General features: G+C 42.5%; 1 protein-coding gene across 4 annotated transcripts in view; it reads left to right on the forward strand.

The window, feature by feature from the left end:
* The first annotated feature begins 588 nt into the window (after positions 1 to 588).
* Positions 589 to 21,058, forward strand: part of PKNOX1 (PBX/knotted 1 homeobox 1) — a 42,378-nt gene continuing 21,908 nt past the window's right edge. For all 4 annotated transcript variants that reach the window (XM_084843829.1, XM_084843827.1, XM_084843830.1 and 1 more), the window contains exons 1-2: positions 589 to 649; positions 17,033 to 17,130. In XM_084843829.1, coding sequence (XP_084699955.1) covers positions 17,080 to 17,130 — 51 coding nt within the window. In that variant the 5' untranslated portion in view covers positions 589 to 649; positions 17,033 to 17,079. The remainder of the gene's footprint in view (positions 650 to 17,032; positions 17,131 to 21,058) is intronic.

Raw genomic sequence — 21,058 nt, forward strand, 5'->3', positions numbered from 1 at the left:
AATAAGTACAGGACAGACATGGTTTGCGCCGAAGAGCTCCTCAGTCATTAAAGTTTTGAACAAGAGAGATCAGCCGCCGCTCCCCCGGCACTCCGCGGATTGCATATTACATCCCTGCCCGCCGGGATCGCCCCGGCCATCTCGCGCCCCGCCAAAGGCAGCTGCCCGCCATCAGCGAGACTACGTGACGTCACCCGCGGCTTCGGCCTGGCTACATGACCGCAAGGACCGGAGCCGGGCTGCAGCGCCGCCCCACCCACGCACACCGCTACCAGGGGAACGGCTCTCACCTCCGAGTCCCGCTACAGGGAACTAAGGGAGGCGGGCAAGGGCGCCCGAAAGAGGGGCGTGGCGCCCCCCGCCCACCTTATGAGTATTCATAGGTCTGAAGCGGCCGCGCGCGGAGGCCCGGAGGGGCGGGGCGCCCCGCCCCTTCACCAAAGCGTGCGTCGAGGTGGGCGTATCTAAAAACACGACGTGCCCCGCTCCCTCGCTGAATATTGATGAGACGTCTCGTGAAGCGCGGTGTCGTCTAGCCCGGCGCGTCGCGCGATTGGACGAGGCTGTGTGTGCGTGGTGACGCGCGTCGCGGCGGTGCGGGTCCCGATTGCTGCAGCCGCTTGTCAGTGTGACGAAGATTGGCACCCAGGTAAGCGCTGTCACTCAAACCTGCTCCTAGCCAGCCAGCCATCCATCACGGCGCGCCCGCCGCCGCTGTTGGCCGTCTTGGCTCAGCCGCGCAAACAGACCCGGGGATGTGGGGCAGAGTGGGGGGAGGCGAGCCCGCCACACGGAATAGCGGGGTGGGGGTATCCGCACCGTAACCTACCCGGAGGGGGGTTAGGGGCGTCGGCAGGCAGGCGCGAGGAAGGAAGGGGAGGGGGAGTGAGGAAATTTCTGGAACAGCCGCCGAGTGGCCGTTGCTTTTGTAGGAGGAGGCGGTGGAGGCGGCGGCGGCGCGCGCGCGCCGTGGAAGGGGAGGTGTCGCGCGCCTCAGGGGGTGGAGTAGGTGGAGGAGGAGGAGGAGGAGGCGGGGGGGAGAGAAAAGGGCAACAGCTGTTTGTAGCGCGAGGCGAAGCGAGCTTGGGGAGGGCGGTATTTAAAGGGGCCATTTTCAGGAGCATTCCGATAGACGCGAAGAGGCAGCGCGCGCGGAGTTAAACAGCCGCTGTGGCTCCCCCCCCCCCCCGTCGCTTCCTCGAGTGCGGCTCGGGCTCCCTTGCCTGTTGCCCGCGTCCAGCGGCGAGGCGAGGCGAGGCGAGGCTTGAGGGAAGACCCTTTTCCCCCCCAACCCCCCGACGTGTCTCGCAGCTGCCTTTCCGTCTTTCCGAATAAGCCCCCTTTTTGCCCATGAACTGACGCGGAGGACGCGACGTTGTGACTGTGAAGCGCCGGGAAATCCTTGAGAGTTGTCGTTATGTAATCTGGTTGTTAACAATAAAGGCGGAGCGTTTTGCCTCCTCTTGGCTTCTGAGCCGTTTTTAGACGCTTGCTTGGTGACCTGCCTTCAGTCATTCAAAGGCCAGGAATAAGTACTTCGCCTAACTCCAAAAGAGGGAGAAGAAAATCATAGCATACGTGAGAGAGCGCATTAAAATTTGAAGGAGTCAACAGATTCCACCAGGAATTATGTCTCCCCGGAGTAAATGTTAATAATTTTTCCTTGGGAGCAAATGGAAAAACACAAGAGTTGGTGCAGGAGCTGGCATTACACGTGGAAGTGCCAGCCTCTGACAGAGCTGGAAAGTTTGCCATATTCCTCGATGCAAGCCCCATATTTTAAAACATGTGAAATCAGATAATATGTACTCGTTTCTTAGCTTAGTGATAATGTTGGTAAGCATTCTTGTGGTACCACTTCATTCATCCAGTTTATAAACTGAATTAAAAGATACAGGTATCTAAAAATTGCACTAAAAACAATGAACTCTTGGAGGCCCTCCCAGGCCCTTTTGGTTTTGCGAAACCAAGAAGATAAAGTATAATGCCAGGTTTTAAGAAAAGCACCATGTTTTTAAGGATTAGTGATCAACATTCAGTGCAGAAATTGGGATCTGAAGCCTTCAGGGAAATTTTCACCAGGCTGACATCTGCAATTTATTGTATGTATAGCCATTGCCCTTGTCTACAATGACTATCAATCCTATATCAATAGAGGTGGGACGGTTTTGAGCTAAAGCAAAATACCAGAGTTTTGCATCCAAGCAACTTAATTCTGTGCCTTGAAAAGGCTGAACCCTCACATACATGAATCTTAAAAATATAACTTCTATGGACTTCTTTAGATTTGTGAAGTTTGCTTAATTTTGGTTGGTAAGCAGAGGGGGAAAGAGATATGGATGACATTGAAGCCATTCTCCCACACCAGAAGTCTTGTTAAACTGTTCTTCCATAGCTTCTGAGATCTCTGTAAGAATTGTCTATACAGTTTCAAGCCTATTTTTGTAAATTTAAGACTAGAATCTTGCCCTTGGTAAAGGAAACTCAGGTTCTCAGGATGTAGAAATCTGCATTTGTGAAGTGTAACCAGGAAATATACAGACTAAAGGTTTACTAAATGAGCATGGAAATGTGGTCACAATACAGGGTAAAGAGGATGGAGTCCTTATCCTCTTTAGAGTTTGAAGGATTGGTATACAAATCTAGTGCAGATTAGCCTTGCAGATAAATTGAACCGCGATACTTGCAAGAGTGTCTTGATGCTCCTGTATTGAGGAATGAGTCCTGTGGTGCTATTGCAGGTGTGCACATAGCATTAATACGCCAAGAGGTACCATTGTATTCATCTATCACAAGCTGGAAACAGTGCCACATTGTTCTTTCCGTCCTAAGGCTAGCAGTGCCATCACTGAGTAGAAGTGTTAACGCTTGTTTCCTTGTCTAGTGGAAATTATTTCTTGACATTAGTGAGCAACTGAATGTATAATTGTACCTTTAAACTCTGATAATAGTGATTTGCAAGACTGAATTCTAGGAAGAAGATAACTGAAATGTTTGCTTAGACTGCTATGGTATTGTTCAGCAAGCCTATTTAGAGGATGGTGAAGTTGAATACCAATTAAGATGGCTGATTTAGTTTCAAATATAGTATTTGAAATGATTCAGAAGTAATGTGCTCACAGTCTGATTTCCTTGCCTACATTTCTACCTTAGTTTCTTCCTTTTTGTTATAAATGTACTCTTTATTCAATATTTATTTATTTATTTCTATACCACCCAATAGCTGAAGCTCTCTGGGTGGTTCACAAAAATTAAAACCAAAGAGCATACAATAAAACAATATAAATATATAAAACATTAAAACCACAGGATAATAATACAACCAGAATAAAACCTAGCAGCAACGCAGAGATTTAAAATACAGATTTAAAACAGCAAAGCTAAAAGTCTAGAAAGCTAAAATGCCTGGGACAATAAAAAGGTCTTCACCTGGCGCCGGAAGGAATACAATGTAGGTGGCAGGCGAACCTCACTAGGGAGCTCATTCCACAGCTGGCGTGCCACAGCAGAAAAGGCCCTCCTCCTAGTAGCCACCCACCTCACCTCTTTGGCAGGGGCATCAGGTTGAGGAAGGCTGTGCTATATAAATATGAAGTATTATTTCTGGAAAAACCCACAAAGGCGATCTCTTTGCCTCAAAGAAGGATCTTAAACTTATTTATTTATTTATTTATTTATTTCATTTCATTTCTATACTGCCCAATAGCCAAAGCTCTCTGGGCAGGTCACAAAAATTAAAACCAAACAGCACAGAGTAAAACAATTTAAAATATATAGAACATTAAAACCACAATACAACCACAATAAAACCTAGCAGCAGTACAGGAGTTTAAAATACAGATTTAAAACAGCAAAGATAAAAATTTAGAAAGCTAAAATGCCTGGGAAAATAAAAAGGTCTTCACCTGGCGCCGAAAGGAGTACAATGTAGGCGCCAGGCGAACCTCACTAGGGAGCTCATTCCAGAGCCGGGGTGCCACAACAGAAAAAGCCCTCCTCCTAGTAGCCACCCGCCTCACTTCCTTTGGCAGGGGCTCACAGAGAAGGGCCGCTGACGATGACCTTAAGGTCCAGGCAGGCACATATGGGAGGAGGCGATCCTTCAGATAACCTGGCCCCGTGCCGTTCAGGGCTTTAAATGTTACTACCAGCACTTTGAATCGGGCCCGGAAATGGACTGGCAGCCAGTGCAGCTGGAAAAGTACTGGCGTAATATGAGCTCGCAGGCCAGTCCCTGTTATCAATCTTGCTGCCCTATTTTGGACCAGCTGAAGTTTCCGGACCGTTTTCAAAGGCAGCCCCACGTATAACGCATTGCAGTAATCCAGACGAGAAGTTATCAGAGCATGGATAACTGTAGCTAGGCTATCTCTGTCCAGATAAGGGCATAGTTGGTATACCAGCCTAAGCTGATAAAAAGTGCTCCGTGCCACTGAGTTCACCTGTGCCTCAAGTGACAGTTCTGGGTCCATAATTTATTCCTCAAATTATTCAAATCATGTTCATCTAATTTCAGATAGATTGAATTTCCCTCAATGGTTTTAAGGGCCATTTTCATACTAGTGTTGTTTATCCTGAAAAAGTCCTCATTTGTATAATCCCTGTTTTAGCTTCTCAGCTTGTCAGATGCACTGAGCATTTATAACTAAGGGCTATAATCCTGCAACAATTCCTGTGGTACATTAAGAACTCAATTGTAACATTGGTGCAACAGTGCTAGAGTCATGTTTTAAGTGAGTACCCGTTCTGCAGGCTTGGAAGTGGTGATACATGGATACTGATTTTCATGGTGGGCCTGGAAGTGATGCTGTGCCAACCAGGCTGTGGTACCGTGCAGATATTTTAGGAGGACCATAGGATTAAGTTGCGGTATAAGTGGCAACAAGAATATGATTTAAAGCTTCTTTGGCTATCAGATAATGCATTATTGACCATAAGGGTTCCAACAGATAGCATTCTTGGTATTCTCAGTGCTCTGCTACCAGTTTTTGGACGACATAAACAATTTGTTTCTTTCTTTTTAGCCCCAGTAATCTGGTTTCAGAAAGAGGGAGTGAAAGTACAAGCAAGTCATGTATTCTAAGGGAATAACATTCTGTTTTAGCTAGCTGCTTGGAGAGTATTTCAAATGGTTTGCAACCCATCTGATTCTTGCTTTCATTATATTTATTGATTTGATTTGTACCTTGCCTTTCTACCAAAAAATGGGACTCATAGTGTAGAGTATTATCAGAGTAAAAAACACAACACAACTGGGACATGCAACAAAATGTTGCCGTATGAAGTATTTCAGCCAGCCATGCTTTCTTACAGGATACTCCATTCCGTCCCATTTCCCCTTCAGACAGTCAGCATTCTGTGGTCACTGAGCATGCTCAGTCCTTGTGCTCTTTGGGTTAAGGTGGGGCTTCCCCCTTTGTATCTTTTCCTTAATTTTGGGGGGGCTTATGCAAACCTTGAAGTTTCCCTGAACATGCTGATACCTCCCTTTTGTTTCTCAGTAGACCCGTTTTGGCTTCATAGCCATCGTAACTCAGCACCCTAGTTCAATAATTGTATATGTGCTTGATTTATGGGTGCTCTACCTCATCATAAGCAACTTTTAAAGTAGACTTAATAAAGATTTGAAATAAGTATTAGTGTTCAACTATTGAGATTTTGATAGACTTGCTCATAGTTGAGTTTGAAAATATATTGACAAAATTGTGTGCTTGCTAGAGTACTAGGAGTTTGTTTCCAGACATATGCATTTCAGATGTATTTACATTTATCCCAAGTGACAGCATATTAGGTGGTCAGTTTTTACTGTGAGCCATTCAAGTGGTATGGACCCACATAGATAATTCAAAACTGCTGTTATCTGCCCTGAGCTTCAGGCTAGAGTGGGGTATAAAATAATATACAAACATTCCAGTTGTTTGTATTTGGGTGATAGGAAGGAGCGTTCGAGCGTATTCCTGTTCCAATAACCCATGTTTTGTTGGGATGGAATATTACATCAGAATCTGGCCTAAGACCTGTTGTATCAACCAGAGAATGCTTCAGTTCTGTTTCCACTAGCTGGGAGCAAGGCCTGCTGAACACAGTGGCAATCATTCTCAAGTAAAATGTTTGAATGGGCTATACGACCAGTAGTGGTATCGATAAGCCAACACATCACAAGCATGGCGCAATGCCAACATCAAAATATAAAACAGCTTGAGAAGAAATTAAATATGCCAGAACTGTTAATGTCAATGTTATAGTCTTGCTCTTCAGCTTGTATCTTCAGTACTGTGATTAAGATTTAAAGTCCTTTAATTTTTTGATGAAGAAATTGAATACGTCTTTGCATTCTGTTAATCTCTGACAGGCTCTTATCCAAATAGAACAGATATCATTTAGTACCATCTATTTACTTTTAAGGGAGGATATGAATGTAAGTTTTGTAATATGGCCACCCATGGGAAAACTCATAACAGATGCTTTAAAGTTTTGGTCTGTCTTCTGTATAGAAAAAATGCAGTTTAATTTGTGTCATGTATTACGCATAGCAGTCTGGCACAAATTATGAAATTGTATGATACATTTTGATTCATAGGATTAATATCTTTTTTAGATTATGTAAGTATGTAAATACTGGATACATTTCTTATTGTTAAATCTGCATTTCCAAGACAGAGCCCTGTGTTTCATTATTTGTGTTTCCACTGCAAATTTTGTGTGGAAATACTCCAAAATCAGGTGCAATTGTAGGGATGTAAAGTTCCAAACTCAGTTTACACGTTCTTAGAAAACAGGTGTGCATTGGGTAGGTGGGTGGGTGTTGTTCATTTGATTTTCTTTAAGAGTATTTCTTTTTTATAAGTTATGCCAAAACCAGTTATATCACACTAGAGGTGTAATATAAAGTTGTAACATTTTAAAATATAAATTAGAAGTTGCTTAAGTATTACAATGCAATAGAGGAATGAGAACCATTTCATTTATATCGTATTGCATATTAATAACAATGAAAGTGCTGTTGTTGTTGTTCAGTCATTCAGTCTTGTCCAACTCTTCGTGACCCCATGGACCATAGCACGCCAGGCCTTCCTGTCCTGCGCTCTCTCCCGGAGCGTGCTCAAGTCCATATTCATTGCATCAGTGATGCTATCTAGCCATCTCATCCTCTGCCGTCCCCTTCTCCTTTTGCCTTCAGTCTTTCCCAGCATCAGGATCTTTTCCAGAGAGTTTTCTCTTCGCATTAGGTGGCCAAAATATTTGAGCTTCAGCTTCAGTATGTGTCCTTCCAATGAGCAGTCAGGGTTGATTTCCTTTAGGATGGACTGATTTGACCTCCTTGCAGTCCAGGGGACTCGTAAGAGTCTTCTCCAGCACCACAGTTCAAAATCATCAATTCTTCGGCGCTCAGCCTGGCTTATAGTCCAGCTCTCACAGCCATACGTTACTACTGGGAAAACCATAGCTTTGATTAGACGGACATTTGTCGGCAAGGTGATGTCTCTGCTTCTTACTATGCTGTCTAGGTTTGCCATAGCTTTCCTCCCCAGGAGCAAGCGTCTTTTAATTTCATGGCTACAGTCACCGTGTGCGGTGATCTTGGAGCCCAAGAAAATAAAATCTGTCACTGCTTCCATTTCTTCCCCTTCTATATGCCAGGAAGTGATGGGGCCAGATGCCATGATCTTAGTTTTTTTAATGTTGAGTTTCAAACCAGCTTTTGCACTCTCCTCTGTCACCCTCAACAAGAGGCTCTTTAGATCCTCTTCGCTTTCTGCCATTAGGGTGGTATCATCTGCATATCTGAGGTTGTTGATAATTCTCCCAGCAATCTTAATTCCGACCTGTGATTCATCCAACCCGGCGTTTCTCATGATGTACTCTGCATAGAAGTTAAATAAGCAGGGCGACAATATGCAGCCTTGTTGTACTCCTTTCCCAATTTTGAACCAATCGGTTGTTCCGTGTCTGGTTCTTACTGTTGCTTCTTGAGCCTTGTACAGGTTTCTCAGGAGACAGGTAAGGTGGTCTGGCACTCCCATCGCTTTACGAATTTGCCACAATTTGTTGTGATCCACACAATCAAAGGCTTTAGAAGCAGAATGAAGCAGAAATAGACGTTTTTCTGGAATTCTCTTGCTTTCTCCATGCTCCAGTGAATGTTGGCGATTTGATCTCTAGTTCCTCTGCCTCTTCGAAACCCAGCTTGTACTTCTGGTAGTTCTCAGTTCGCATACTGCTGAAGCCTAGCTTGTAGGATTTTGAGCATCACCTTGCTGGCATGTGAAATGAGCACAATTGTACGGTAGTTCGAACACTTTTTGGCATTTCCCTTCTTTGGAATTGGAATGTAAACTGCCATTTTCCAGTCTTGTGGCCACTGTTGAGTGTTCCAAATTTGTTGGCATATTGAGTGCAGCATTTGAACAGCATAATCTTTTAGGATTTTAAATAGCTCAGCTGGAATACTGTCATCTCCGCTAGCTTTGTTGTTAGTAATGCTTCCTAAGGCCCACTTGACTTCACTCTCGAGGATGTCCGGCTCAAGTTCAGTGGCTGCACTATCATGGCTATCAGGGACATTCAGATCTTTCCTGTATAGTTCTTCTGTGTATTCTTTCCACCTCTTCTTAATCTCATCTGCTTCTGTTAGGTCCCTGCCTTCTTTGTCCTTTATCATGCCCGTCTTTGCACAAAATGTTCCCTTGATACCTCCGATTTTCTTGAAGAGATCTCTAGTCTTTCCCATTCTGTTGTTTTCTTCGATTTCTTTGCATTGTTCATTTAAGAAGGCCTTCTTGTCTCTCCTTGCTATTCTCTGGAACTCTGCATTCAGTTGGATATATCTTCCCCTTTCTCCCTTGTTTTTCACTTCCTTTCTTTCCTCAGCTACATGTAAAGCCTCCTCAGACAGCCACTTTTCTTTCTTGCATTTCTTTTTCTTTGGGATGGATTGAGTTGCTGCCTCCTGAACAATGTTACGGACCTCCGTCCATAGTTCCTCAGGCACTCTGTCTATCAGGTCTAATCCCTGAAATCTATTCCTCACCTCCACTGTATATTCATAAGGGATATGATTTAGATCATACCTGAATGGTTTAGTGGTTTTCCCTACGTTCTTCAATTTAAGCTGAAATTTTGCAAGAAGCAGCTCATGATCTGAGCCACAGTCAGCTCCAGGTCTTGTTTTTACTGACTGTATAGAGCTTCTGCATCTTTGGCTGCAAAGTACATAATCAATCTGATTTCGATATTGACCATCTGCTGATGTCCATGTGTAGAGTCGCTTCTTGTGCGGTTGGAAAAGAGTGTTTGCTATGATCAGCATGTTCTCTTGGCAAAACGCTATTAGCCTTTGTCCTGCTTCATTTTGTACACCAAGGCCATGCTTGCCTGTTATCCCAGTGATTTCTGGACTTCCTACTTTAGCATTCCAATCCCCTATGATGAAGAGGACATCTTTTTTTGGTGTTATTTCTCGAAGGTGTTGTAGGTCTTCATTGAACCGATCAACCTCAGCTTCTTCGGCATCAGTGGTCGAGGCATAGACTTGAATTACTGTGATGTTGAATGGTTTGCCTTGGATTCATACTGAGATCATTCTATCGTTTTTAGGATTGTACCCCAGTACTGCTTTTCCCACCCTTTTGTTGACTATGAGTGCTATTCCATTTCTTCTACGGGATTCTTGCCCACAGTAGTAGATATGGTCACCTGAATTAAATTCGCCCATGCTTGTCCATTTTAGTTCACTGATTCCCAAGATGTCGATGTTCAGTCTTGCCATCTCATGTTTGACCACCTCCAGCTTACCTTGATTAATTGACCTTACATTCCAGGTTCCTAAACAATATTGTTCTTTACAGCATCAGATTTTCTTTTCACCACCAGACACATCCACAGCTGAGTGTCCTTTCGGGTTTGGCCCAGCCGCTTCACTCTCTCTGGCGCTACTTGGAAATTCCCTCTGCTCTTCCCCAGTAGTATATTGGACACCTTCCGACCTGAGGGGCTCATCTTCCGGCGTCATCTCTTTTAGCCTTGTGATATGTTCCATGGGGTTTTCTTGGCAAGAATACTGGAGTGGGTTGCCATTTCCTTCTCCAGTGGACCACATTTTGTCAGAACTCTCTGCCATGACCTCTCCGTCTTGGGTGGCCCTGCATGGCATAGCTTATGGTTTCACTGAGTTACACAAGCCCCTTCGCCACAACAAGGCAGTGATCCATGAAGGAGGAAATTGCTGTAGTACTAGGTAATTGCCTATTTTGATAGAGTAATTCAGTGGGCAGTCTTCAGTAAAACTGTCTTTTGTCTCAAAAACAAACTTGAACAAACTATAATAAGCACTTAAATAGGTTTTATTAAAATATATTTGCCCCTATTCAGTGAAGACAATCTGCACATGGAAAGAGTTTACTGCATGAAGTTTGTTTTTTGGGGTTAGGAACATAGGAAGCTGCCTTATACTGAGTCAGACTGTGGGTCCATCTAGCCCGGTATTGTTGACACTGACTGGAAGCAGTTCTCCAGGCTTCAGTGCAGGAATTTTTTTCATTCCTACATGGAGATGCCGGTGATTGGACCTAGGACCTTCTGCATGCAAAGCATGCACTGTACCACTGAGCCATGGACCTCCCTTAGGAGGAAGGCATACACATCCAACCCTGTCGGTGCCAATCACCTTTTGGGGGCAAAGTTGACAATTCCAGCCATCTGTGTTATGAGAGATATATTTACATGTAGCAGTAACTCTGTTGAGGGTTGTTAAAAATACGTATTCATTAAATACAAAATGGCCCCAAACCCCAGTTTTTCGAAGGTGTATTTTTCAAGCCAGTTACCCTCAGAGAAGAAAGCAGACTGAAAGTGAAACCTATGATAAATTAAGGCTTTTGAAATAAGAGTGAAAGTTCTTCCTGGTAGTACATTGTTTTTGCTATAATATTGTTCTGTATATTCAGCTTTTTACTGTGTGCTTATTCATGACATTAAAATGTCTGTGTGCTGTCAAGATATTGTCATCAAAAAATGAATTGAAATTACGAAAAATTGTAATTATGGAACCACTTTCAGGTTTTAGTTGAGGTTTCAGTCCTCAAGTTACTTGTCACTAAAGTTAGAATCAATACATAGAAATCATGGCTTTGAAAAATGACTTAAGCTGCTTAATTCTATTCCGGAGTACACATTTTAGTTTCCATATCTGTAGAAATGGGATCTCGCTATGAAAGGGTTTTGAGTTTTGATGAAATTGTTGAAAACTGTTTCTTTGTTCATACAAAAAGTTTAAGTTGTGTTATCTTTAGGGATACTTCTTAATTTACCTTTTGAAACTATCAGAAAGTCTTGTACTGCCACACAGTTTTCTACTGTTTTTTCCTGTTATCTCTATCTGTGTAGAATAATTGTGAAACAGCAAGCTCTCCTGGTATTGCCTTTGTTTTGTTTATTCCTGTTCTTCAAGCACAGTCACTTGATTCTTTTGAAGTCCGTTATTTCTGTTTTGACATTTTCCACTTCCCTCAAATAAATATTTATTTAATTATTATTATATTTACTTCCCACCTTTTTTCTTTCAAGGAACCCAAAATGGCTTACATGATCCTCCTCCTCTCCATTTTATCCTCACAATAACCCTGTGAGATAGGTTAGGGTAAGAGCGAGTGACTAGCCCAAGGTCACCCAGTGAGTTTGATGGCTGGATGAGGACTTGAACCTGGATCTCCCAAGTCCTAGTACAACACTCTAAGCACTACACCTCACTGGCTCTCAAATATGTATTCATACAATCAGTATCTCCATTGTGATCTTTGAAATAGTGATCTGTTACTACAGAGGGATGCAGCATCTCTCTAGAAGACTTGTGGCTAAAAGATAATAATGATTTTATCCAGAAGCCATTGGACAGGGATGCTTTGAACTGGATTCCTGCACTGAGCAGGGAGGGGGGAGGGTTGGACTCGATGGCCTAAATGGCCCTTTCCAACTTTATGGCCTCCTTCACTCTGAGCTTTTATCCTGCACTTGAGATTGCACCTTCATGGAAGTTTACAGGCTCTTTACATGATGCAGTGATCATTCAAGGTGTCTCCTGCACTAAATGCCCTTTGTTCCATTTTTAAATAGATCGCAGATAGTGAGCTATCAAATTACCCCATTGTGTTCTGCTTCAGTTTTCTCCATGGAAAGATTAAAAGCGGCAAGAAGAGGAGCGAGACCAATGAAAGATAATGGAAGACTCAGCTATGGGGAGAAGGAGGGGGAAGGGGGTGGGGGGAAAAGGAAGCACGTGAAAAAGGGAGTCGTCATGATCCTGCATTTAAAACGGAAGCAGAAAGCCTCGTTTTAATTGCAGGATTTTAAGTTGGTGTAGAGATGCCCTATGATTCTACTAAATATTACATTGTGAAGGCTGCAGCATCACCGCTGTCATTTTGAAACCTTTAACCTGGTTCTAACCGGGTTAATGTGGAAGTATGTCCTGTTGCTTTCAAAGTTAGAATTGCAATCCATGAGGGTAGCAAGAACTCTCAGATGCTCAAGGGAAGTTAAAGAACCTGAGGCTGGGAACCACACTGAAGATCTGGAATAGGAGGAAATTGCCATCTGAAGAGTAGTCATCTTTATTCTCTGAAACTGACCTTTTGCTGTTCTGATGCTACATGGAGTTACAACCAAAGTGACCTGGAGTTTGCAGCTCCTCAAAATCTACCATAATTTGGGAATCTAATGCAGTGTTTTTTTAAGATGGAAAAATCTATTTTTTTCTCATAATAAACTGTGCTTTCACTCTAATTTGCCATATTGTGCAATCCTTATCTAGGGATTTACCATAAACTAATATAACTCCATGAGTCTATGTGCAGTTGAAAGATGAAAGAGTACCCTTTTCTCCTTCCTTATCCAATGGGCTTTGTTTCTCACTTAGGAGCAACGCTGGTGTTTTACTTGAGCCATCAGATGGTAGGAGGAACACCACCGCACTGCTTTCCCCAGTTGTAACTAGTTTAAACATATGAAAATTGGGACACTCCAACCCCCCCACACTAGAAAATAAATACAGGAACAGCATGACAGGTAGCTGAAAAATTATGAAGGGTGTTTGCCAAAGTAGGGAACAACTCCACCTTCAGAAGAAGGGGAAGAAATCATTTGCACCAAATTGGTCCATTCTGTTTGGTGAGAGCCTTGACCAAAGCGATGTCCAAAAGCAAAACATCCTTGGGTGGTTAGTGTGAGTAAGTAAAACAACAACAACAGCTCCTTCACAGAGGAGATTTCTCTGCCAGGGACCATCCAAGGGTCTTCTGAGTCTTCTGCAGTAACTGGTAGCCAAGTTGTCTGCCATGCAATATGTTGTGAAAATGCACACTTAAGCCTTGTTCTGCAGCCTTAAGCATTTTTTTCCATTGATGTCCCCAGGAAGGAACAGTGAAAGAAGAGGAGCTCCTAACAGAATAGTAGTAGATGAAAGGCCTCCCCCTGCCCTGAGAACTTGTACATAATTCTTTTAAAAAACAAACAGGGATTTGTTTGAAAGGGATTTGTTTGAAGTACGTTTCCACAACAAAACTCAAAGGACAGGGCATCAGGTTCAAACACACGTGTCTGGTCACTGATGAACTACAACTGTGAATAAAGTCTTCGTAGTCTTCGTAGAAACAAGGGCAGGCACAGTATCTTTGATATGCGCACTGGGTATCTTAGTAATGGCTTTCAAGGCCACATTCATTTAACAGGTGGAACATAAAGGGACCAAGGCATGCCATAGGTTATGTGGGGAGAGGCTGTGGCTCAGTGGTGGAGTATATGGTTTGCATGCAGAAAGTCCCTGGTTCAGTCCCCTGCATCTCCCGGTAGGGCTTAAGGGATCCGTGCCCCGCCCCCTTCATCTGCCGCAAAAACCTTGATGCAGATTTTTCCCGCTTTTGCATCTGTCCTTATCTTAATACATCTCTGTGGCCCCTTCTAATTTTTTTTAAAGGAACATATGCAGGTTCTTGCTTGTTTCCCATGCTGTTTTGCTTGCTTAGGGAAGAAATATGGAGTAATCTCTATTTGTATCTGAAAATGCATATGAAAATCTACAAAAGAAGACACATGTAACCATCATAAATATATCAGGTGGAACTTCTCCCAGCATAGTTGAAACCTTCTACATTAGTGACTTGGGACCAATGTACATATTTCTTATATAAAGAATCTCTATGTGGCTCCTTATGCTTGTTTTCTGTAATGTCTGAAGCATCTTGTGAGTGATTTTTCTGTTTTAAATACACATTTCCTCTCAGTGCACCTTCAGAGATTGTTTACGCCTGCATCTGTGAACTGATTCATGCATGTAGAATGGCCACTTATTTCATCCAGTTAGCCCCTCTGTGTGAACCAGATCATACACAGATAAAGTCTGTAATCGTTGAAAAAGTGTCCCTATGATAACAGAAATTACTGCTTCAAGGCTTTATTTGTGTGCAGCCTAGTTCACACTGAGGTTGCTTGTTCTACATGAACTTGAGAATTGTGTAGAAAAAGACAAGCAGCAGGTGTGTGTGTGTGTGTGTGTGAATCAACCCTTTGTGAGTCAAAGAGAACATGCATGTGTATGAGAGGCAAATGAGGTGGTTATGTGTGTGGGGAAGTCTGTTTGAATATGAGAGCATGTACATATGAAGAAGACAATGACTGGGTCTGAACGACATGTTAACCCACAATAGTTTATTTTTCCGAGTAATGCATGGTGGGTTCTATGTGAGTGACACCATGAGTTTTTAATTATAATTTGCCCTTGATTCAGCCATTGGACAATTTTTAACTTGCTTTGCAACCTTCAGACATAGAAAGATACCTTACCTTGGGGTGCAGTAAAAATACCCTTCAGGTTATCTGAAGGATTGCCTCCTCCCATATGTGCCCGCCCGAACCCTAAGATCATCCTCAGGGGTCCGTCTCTGGGACTTCCCGCCAAAGGAAGTGAGGTGGGTGGCTACCAGGAAGAGGGCCTTTTCTGCTGCTGTTCCCCAGCTGTGAAATGAGCTCCCTAGAGAGTTTCACCTGGTGCCTACATTGTAATCCTTCTGGCACCAGGTAAAGATCTTTTTATTCTCCCAGCATTTTAGCTTCCTAATCTTTTAGCTCTGGTCTTTGAAATCTCTGCATTGCTGCTAGGTTGTATTCTGGTTGTATTGTCATATTGTGGTTTTAAGCTTTCCTATTTTATATTGTTTTATGCTGTACTCTGTGGTTTTAATTTTTGTGAACCGCCTAGAGAGCTTTAGCTATTGGGTGGTATAGAAATGAAAAGAAATAAATAATACCCTGGTGTGCCATCTGGTCTCATGACTGTGACTACTATGAAATCATAGAATCATAGAATAGTAGGGTTGGAAGGGGCCTACAAGGCCATCGAGTCCAACCCCCTGCTCAATGCAGGAATCCAAGTCAGAGCATTCCTGACAAATGGCTGTCCAGCCTCGTCTTGAAGGCCTCCAGGGTGGGAGAGCCCACCACCTCCCCAGGTAATTGGTGCCATTGTCGTATTGCTCTTACAGTCAGGAAGTTTTTCCTGATGTTCAGCCGGAATCTGGCTTCCTATCACTTGAGCCCATTATTCCGTGTCTTGCAATCTGGGATGATCAAGAAGAGATCCTGGCCTTCCTCTCTGTGACGACCTTTCAAGTCCTTGAAGAGCGCTATCCTATCTCCCCTCAGTCTTCTCTTCTCAAGGCTAAACATTCCCACTCCTTTCAGTCTCTCTTCATAGGGCTTTGTTTCCAGTCCCCTGATCATCTTTGTGGCCCTCCTCAGAACCCTCTCCAGTTAGTCTGCATCCTTCGTAAAGTGTGGTGCCCAGAACTGGACACAGTACACCCGATGAGGCCTAACCAGTGCTGAGTAGAGAGGAACTAGTACTTCCCTGGATTTGGAAGCTATGCTTCTATTAATGCAGCCCAAAAGAGCATTGGCCTTTTTTGCAGCCACATCACATTGTTGGCTCATATTCAGCTTGTGATCGACAACAATTCCAAGATCCTTCTCACTTGTAGTGTGGTTGAGCCATGTATCCCCCATCTTGTAACTGTGCATTTGGTTTCTTTTTCCTAGGTGCAGAACTTGGCATTTATCCCTATTGAATGTCATTCTGTTGTTTTCTGCCCAGCGCTCCAGTCTATCCAGATCACTTTGAATTTTGTTTCTGTCTTCCAAAGTATTAGCTATCCCGCCCAATTTGGTGTCATCTGCAAATTTGATCAGCATTCCCTGCACCTCCTCCTCCAAGTCATTAATAAAAATGTTGAAGAGCACTGGGCCCAGGACTGAGCCCTGCGGTACCCCACTCGTTACCTCTCCCCAGTTTGAGAAGGTCCCATTGATAAGCACTCTTTGAGTCCGATTCTGTAGCCAACTGTGGATCCACCGGATCGTTGTTTCATCTAGCCCACTTTGAGCTAGTTTGCTCATCAGGATATCATGGGGCACTTTGTTGAAAGCTTTGCTGAAGTCGAGGTATATGATGTCTACAGCATTCTCACGGTCTACAAGGGAGGTTACTTGATAAAAAAAAAATATTCCTCAATAGTCTGAAAATCTGAAAACAACCATTTTCCCAGTTCCCATAAAGGATGTCCTGGTTACTTTTTGGCTTATATCCCTTCTGGCATTTTTATTTTAACAAGTAAAACCACATTTGATATTCAGTTATAAATAATTATTTAATCAATATTTGCAGCAATTTATGTGTGCATTTTGGTTGTGCGTTTTGTTGGCAATTCCTGCAGGTGTTCATTATGGGGGATAAAATGCAAATAACTACTAACCTATGAAGCCTTTATCATTTTTCTGGCAATAGGATTTCAGTACTCATCACCTGCTTTTGTCAAAGGCTCTTGAGGGTAAGGTTTCTGGAATCCTACAGGTTGGTGTAAAAAATACACATGTATTGCATTGTCAGAAAAAAATTGCTACTGCACACGTAGTTTTCAGTCATATCTCTTGTATTCTATAATTTTCTTTAGAAATACTAACCTTCTTTGTGGTTTTTTTCCCTTAGAAAATTTGAACTAAGATATGATGACTGTATAAGAACCCCCAGTAACCATGATGGCAACGCAGACATTAAGTATAGACAACTATCAAGATGGACAACAAGTAAGAATTTTAAAAATATGTACTGCATTATAGCAGGTTAAAATAATTTATTAAATAATTATGACACCGAATACTTGAAACCACTTACATCTTTATCTATACAACCTGCTGGTAGCTATTACTTTGATGTGGCACACAAACCATGCTGCTGGCTTATATGTTGCCCATTTGTTTTCTAGTGCTGTTTGTAGAAAGCTAATCAGGATGCAGTTAATTTTAAGAAACAAAAATCCTTTAGAAGAGGATTGACTTGGAAACATAGGAAGCTGCCTTATACCGCGTCAGAATATTTGTCCGTCTAGTTCAATATTGTCTACTCTGACTGGCAGTGCCTCTCTAGGGTCTTAGGCAGAGAAAGGTCTTCCCCATCACCTGTTACTTGAGATTTTAACTGGAAGTGCCAGGGATTGATACTGGGGGCTGCCGCATGCAACACATGTGCTCTACCAATGAGCTGTGCTCCCTCCCCAGGCTTGCTGGACAAAGGGCACAATCCTATGCATGTACAGAAAGAAAAAAAGTGTTACAGCTCCAAGCATTTCCTAGCCAGCCATGCTGACTAGGCAGTGGCGGGAGTTGTAGGACTTTTTTCTGTCTAAATATGTGTAGGATTGGGGCTGAAGTTTCTTTTGTTTTTGTTTCGTCGTTTTGCCTCCAAAGAAGCATATATTTGATGTCTGCATGTTTTTTCTGTTCAGTTATCCCCCTTCTTACGCACTTGAAATTAATTTTGGGCTCATTCACGAAACTGACCCATTTGTCAGGTGATAACCCCTATTCCCCTTTGCTGTGAAGCGAAAATATCTCACTTCCTTGCTGTATGACAAGGTTGATTTTGTGTTCCAAGTTTATTGGCTGACCTGACCTATCTTTCACAAAAAAGAATCGTGCTTTTGGAGCGATTGTTAAAATGCTGTAATAATACCTTAACCTTTTTATCTGCTTTGCTACCAGGGTTGTCAGCCATCTGGTGTTGTACCTACCTTGCCTACGTGTTATTTTGACTCAAATTCATTATCAGATGTTTTGTTAAACCATATATTGTGACCCAGGCTGGGAGGAAAGGACAAAATATTTTCAATTTTCCCTACATTAACTAGGTTGCACTCTGTGAGACACTTAAACTCACCATCTTCCTCTCCCTTACCAGTCAAAACTTGCCTCTAACTCCCATAGACTTACCCCTAATACTGCCTAGAGGTGCAATCCTATGCATGTTTAGGCAGAAAAACGGTCCTACAACTCCCGGCATTCCCCAGTCAGCATGGCTGGCTGGGGAATGCTGGGGGTTGTAGGACTTTTTTCTGTCTAAACATCCATAGGACTGCGCCCTGAGTATTTTTAAAATCTCAAGTTGGGAACACTATTTGGTGCTAGCTTTGCTATGATACCAATAACTTCTCTTCCACAAGGATTTTTAAACAAAGCTTTAGCATACATGTTGGGACTTTTTTGTGCTTTATGGTCTCTTCAATACAATTTGAAACATTCCATTAAGATACTACGTTGGTGATCACAGAAGCCAGCCTCTGAATAGACTGATGCCGCAATCCCCAGCCATTTGGAAACTACTTACTAGCTCCAGATATAGAAACTACTTAACAGTGCAGTCCTATACACATCTACTCAGATGTAGGCCCCATTGAGTTCAGAGGGACTTATGGCCAGGTAAGTGTGTATAGGATTGTAGCCTTAGTTTATTTCTGATTTTATTTAGGTTTCAGCAATTCCAGAAAAGGCATGCAAATGGTGCTCCCTCCACCCATTCATTTGACATTGTCCTTGATGCTTTCACTAAATATATTGGCTTGGAGCATAAGATAAGCTAATTTAAGTTCATGGAAGGAAAATCTCCCATTCCTTCCTACCCCTACCTTGGCATCACGTTGCGCCTCCCCTAAAGCCTCTTTGGAGCAACAGGGCTTCCTCCTGAACAATGTGGGGTTCAGGGGAGTGCAAATTGCCCAAAATCTGGCTTGGATCCTAAGATAACGTAATGTAAGGAAATTCATGGAAGGAAAATTTTCCATCCCTTCTTCCTCCTAGCAGCCTCAGTGCCCCATCCCACATTGTGGGAGATTCAGGACAGATAAAAAGAAGTACTTCTTCACACAGCATGTAGTTATACTATGGAATTCGCTACCACAGAATGTAGTGATGGCCAGCAATTCGGATAGCTTTAAAAGGAGGTTGGACAAATTCCTGGAGGAAAAGGCTATCAGTGGCTACTAGTCTTGGTGGCTATGTGCTGCCTCCAGTACCAGAGGCAGTGAGCCTATGTACACCAGTTGCTAGGGAACATGGGCGGGAGGGTGCTGTTGCATTCATGCCCTGCTTGTGGGTTCCTGGTTGGTAGCTGGTTGGCCACTGTGTGAACAGAATGCTGGACTAGATGGACCTTTGGTCTGATTCAGCATGCCTCTTATGTTCTTACGTTCTTATCGTTTAGGAGGGCCTCTCCATAGAGGCATTTTGGGGAGTGCAGGGGGCTTCAGGGAAGAGAACAGCATAGGAAACTTTCCTGCTTAAGTTACTTCAAGTCAACTTAGCTTGAAGCCATTATTAGCATTTAACCTGTTACATTTTTAACTTGTCAGAAACTAGGTAACAGCCTTTGAAAATAGTGATCACTATGCAAATTGTGAGTGAAACTCATGGGGAGAAGACAGTGGTCTTTCAACCCAGAGTCCTCCACAGCAGTCTGAGATATATGGTGCAGATCTACAGCAGCAGACATACTAGTATATCCACAGGCTGCACAGAAGGGAAAAAATATCACTTATATCATTATATCGACTTTGCTTAACACTCCAGTTGAATTAATAATAAACTGTAACTACCTATTTTTTTATTTATCATTCTTTTAACTGAAGTTCTGTGGGCAGTGTACAATACATTAAAAACATACAGTACAAATATTAAAATCAAAAAATTAAAACAGCTCAGAATAAAACCAGCAGCAAACAAAGAATAAAACCATTACAATGTCATAAAACTAAATTAAAACCAGCAGCAGAATAGAGTACTAAAAGCACTAAAATAGTTCTTAAAATGCCTAGGAGAATAAAACGGCCTTCACCTGGTGTGAGAAGGACCATAACATAGGTGCCAGGCAAGCCTCTCTGGGGAGAGCATTTGACAAATGGGGTGCCACCACTGAAAAGGCCCTCTTGTACCTATCCGCCTCGCCTCATTTGGTGGGGGCACCTGGAAGAGGGCACAGACGATGAACTTTATGTCCAGGCTGGTAAATAACCTGCTATAAACAAGATATGCAAAATCAGATACATCTATCTAAAAGCTCTTTATCATATAGGAAAGTCATTATTTATATTCAATACAAAACAAATTCTGAATGAATATTTAAACACTAAATCAAGCTCTACGCTTTCTACAGGAAAACTGTTAAATTGTCCCTTTGCGCTATTTTTGAAGAACTGTATATATTCTTCAGTTTTCGTCTTAGGCTGTAATCTTAAAAACTTTGACTTAGTAGTAAGCTTCATTGAATTTTCAAGTAAATATGTAGCATACAGGACTGCATGTAATGATCATTTGCCTTTATTGCATTTGTGCTATTGAGGTTTTCTATATTTAGTATCTCGAAACTTGCTTTAGCATTTTCAGCTAAATACAGCCAAATGATTTTGTTGCAGGACATTTAAAATAAAGCAGTCTTGCATTTTACTTTTAATTGCCACATAGCTTTGGAATATATATATTATATATATATATATAATATATTTGTTTGGCATTTTTAAGCTCTTCTTACTGAGCTGGAAGGCAACTATTTCTATTTCTTTTTTTTTAATTGCAGTGCAGTCCTAAGGATGTTTATTCAGAACTCAATCCCATTGTGTTCAGTGGGCCTAGTAATTGTGTTTAGGATTGCAAACTAAATTACTATTCTTCTGGAAATTTGATTCTA

This window comes from Heloderma suspectum, chromosome 3 (genome assembly GCF_057233095.1).
Source record: "Heloderma suspectum isolate Gila_16-S chromosome 3, 16-S_ref, whole genome shotgun sequence".
In the NCBI taxonomy this organism is placed as follows: domain Eukaryota; kingdom Metazoa; phylum Chordata; class Lepidosauria; order Squamata; family Helodermatidae; genus Heloderma; species Heloderma suspectum.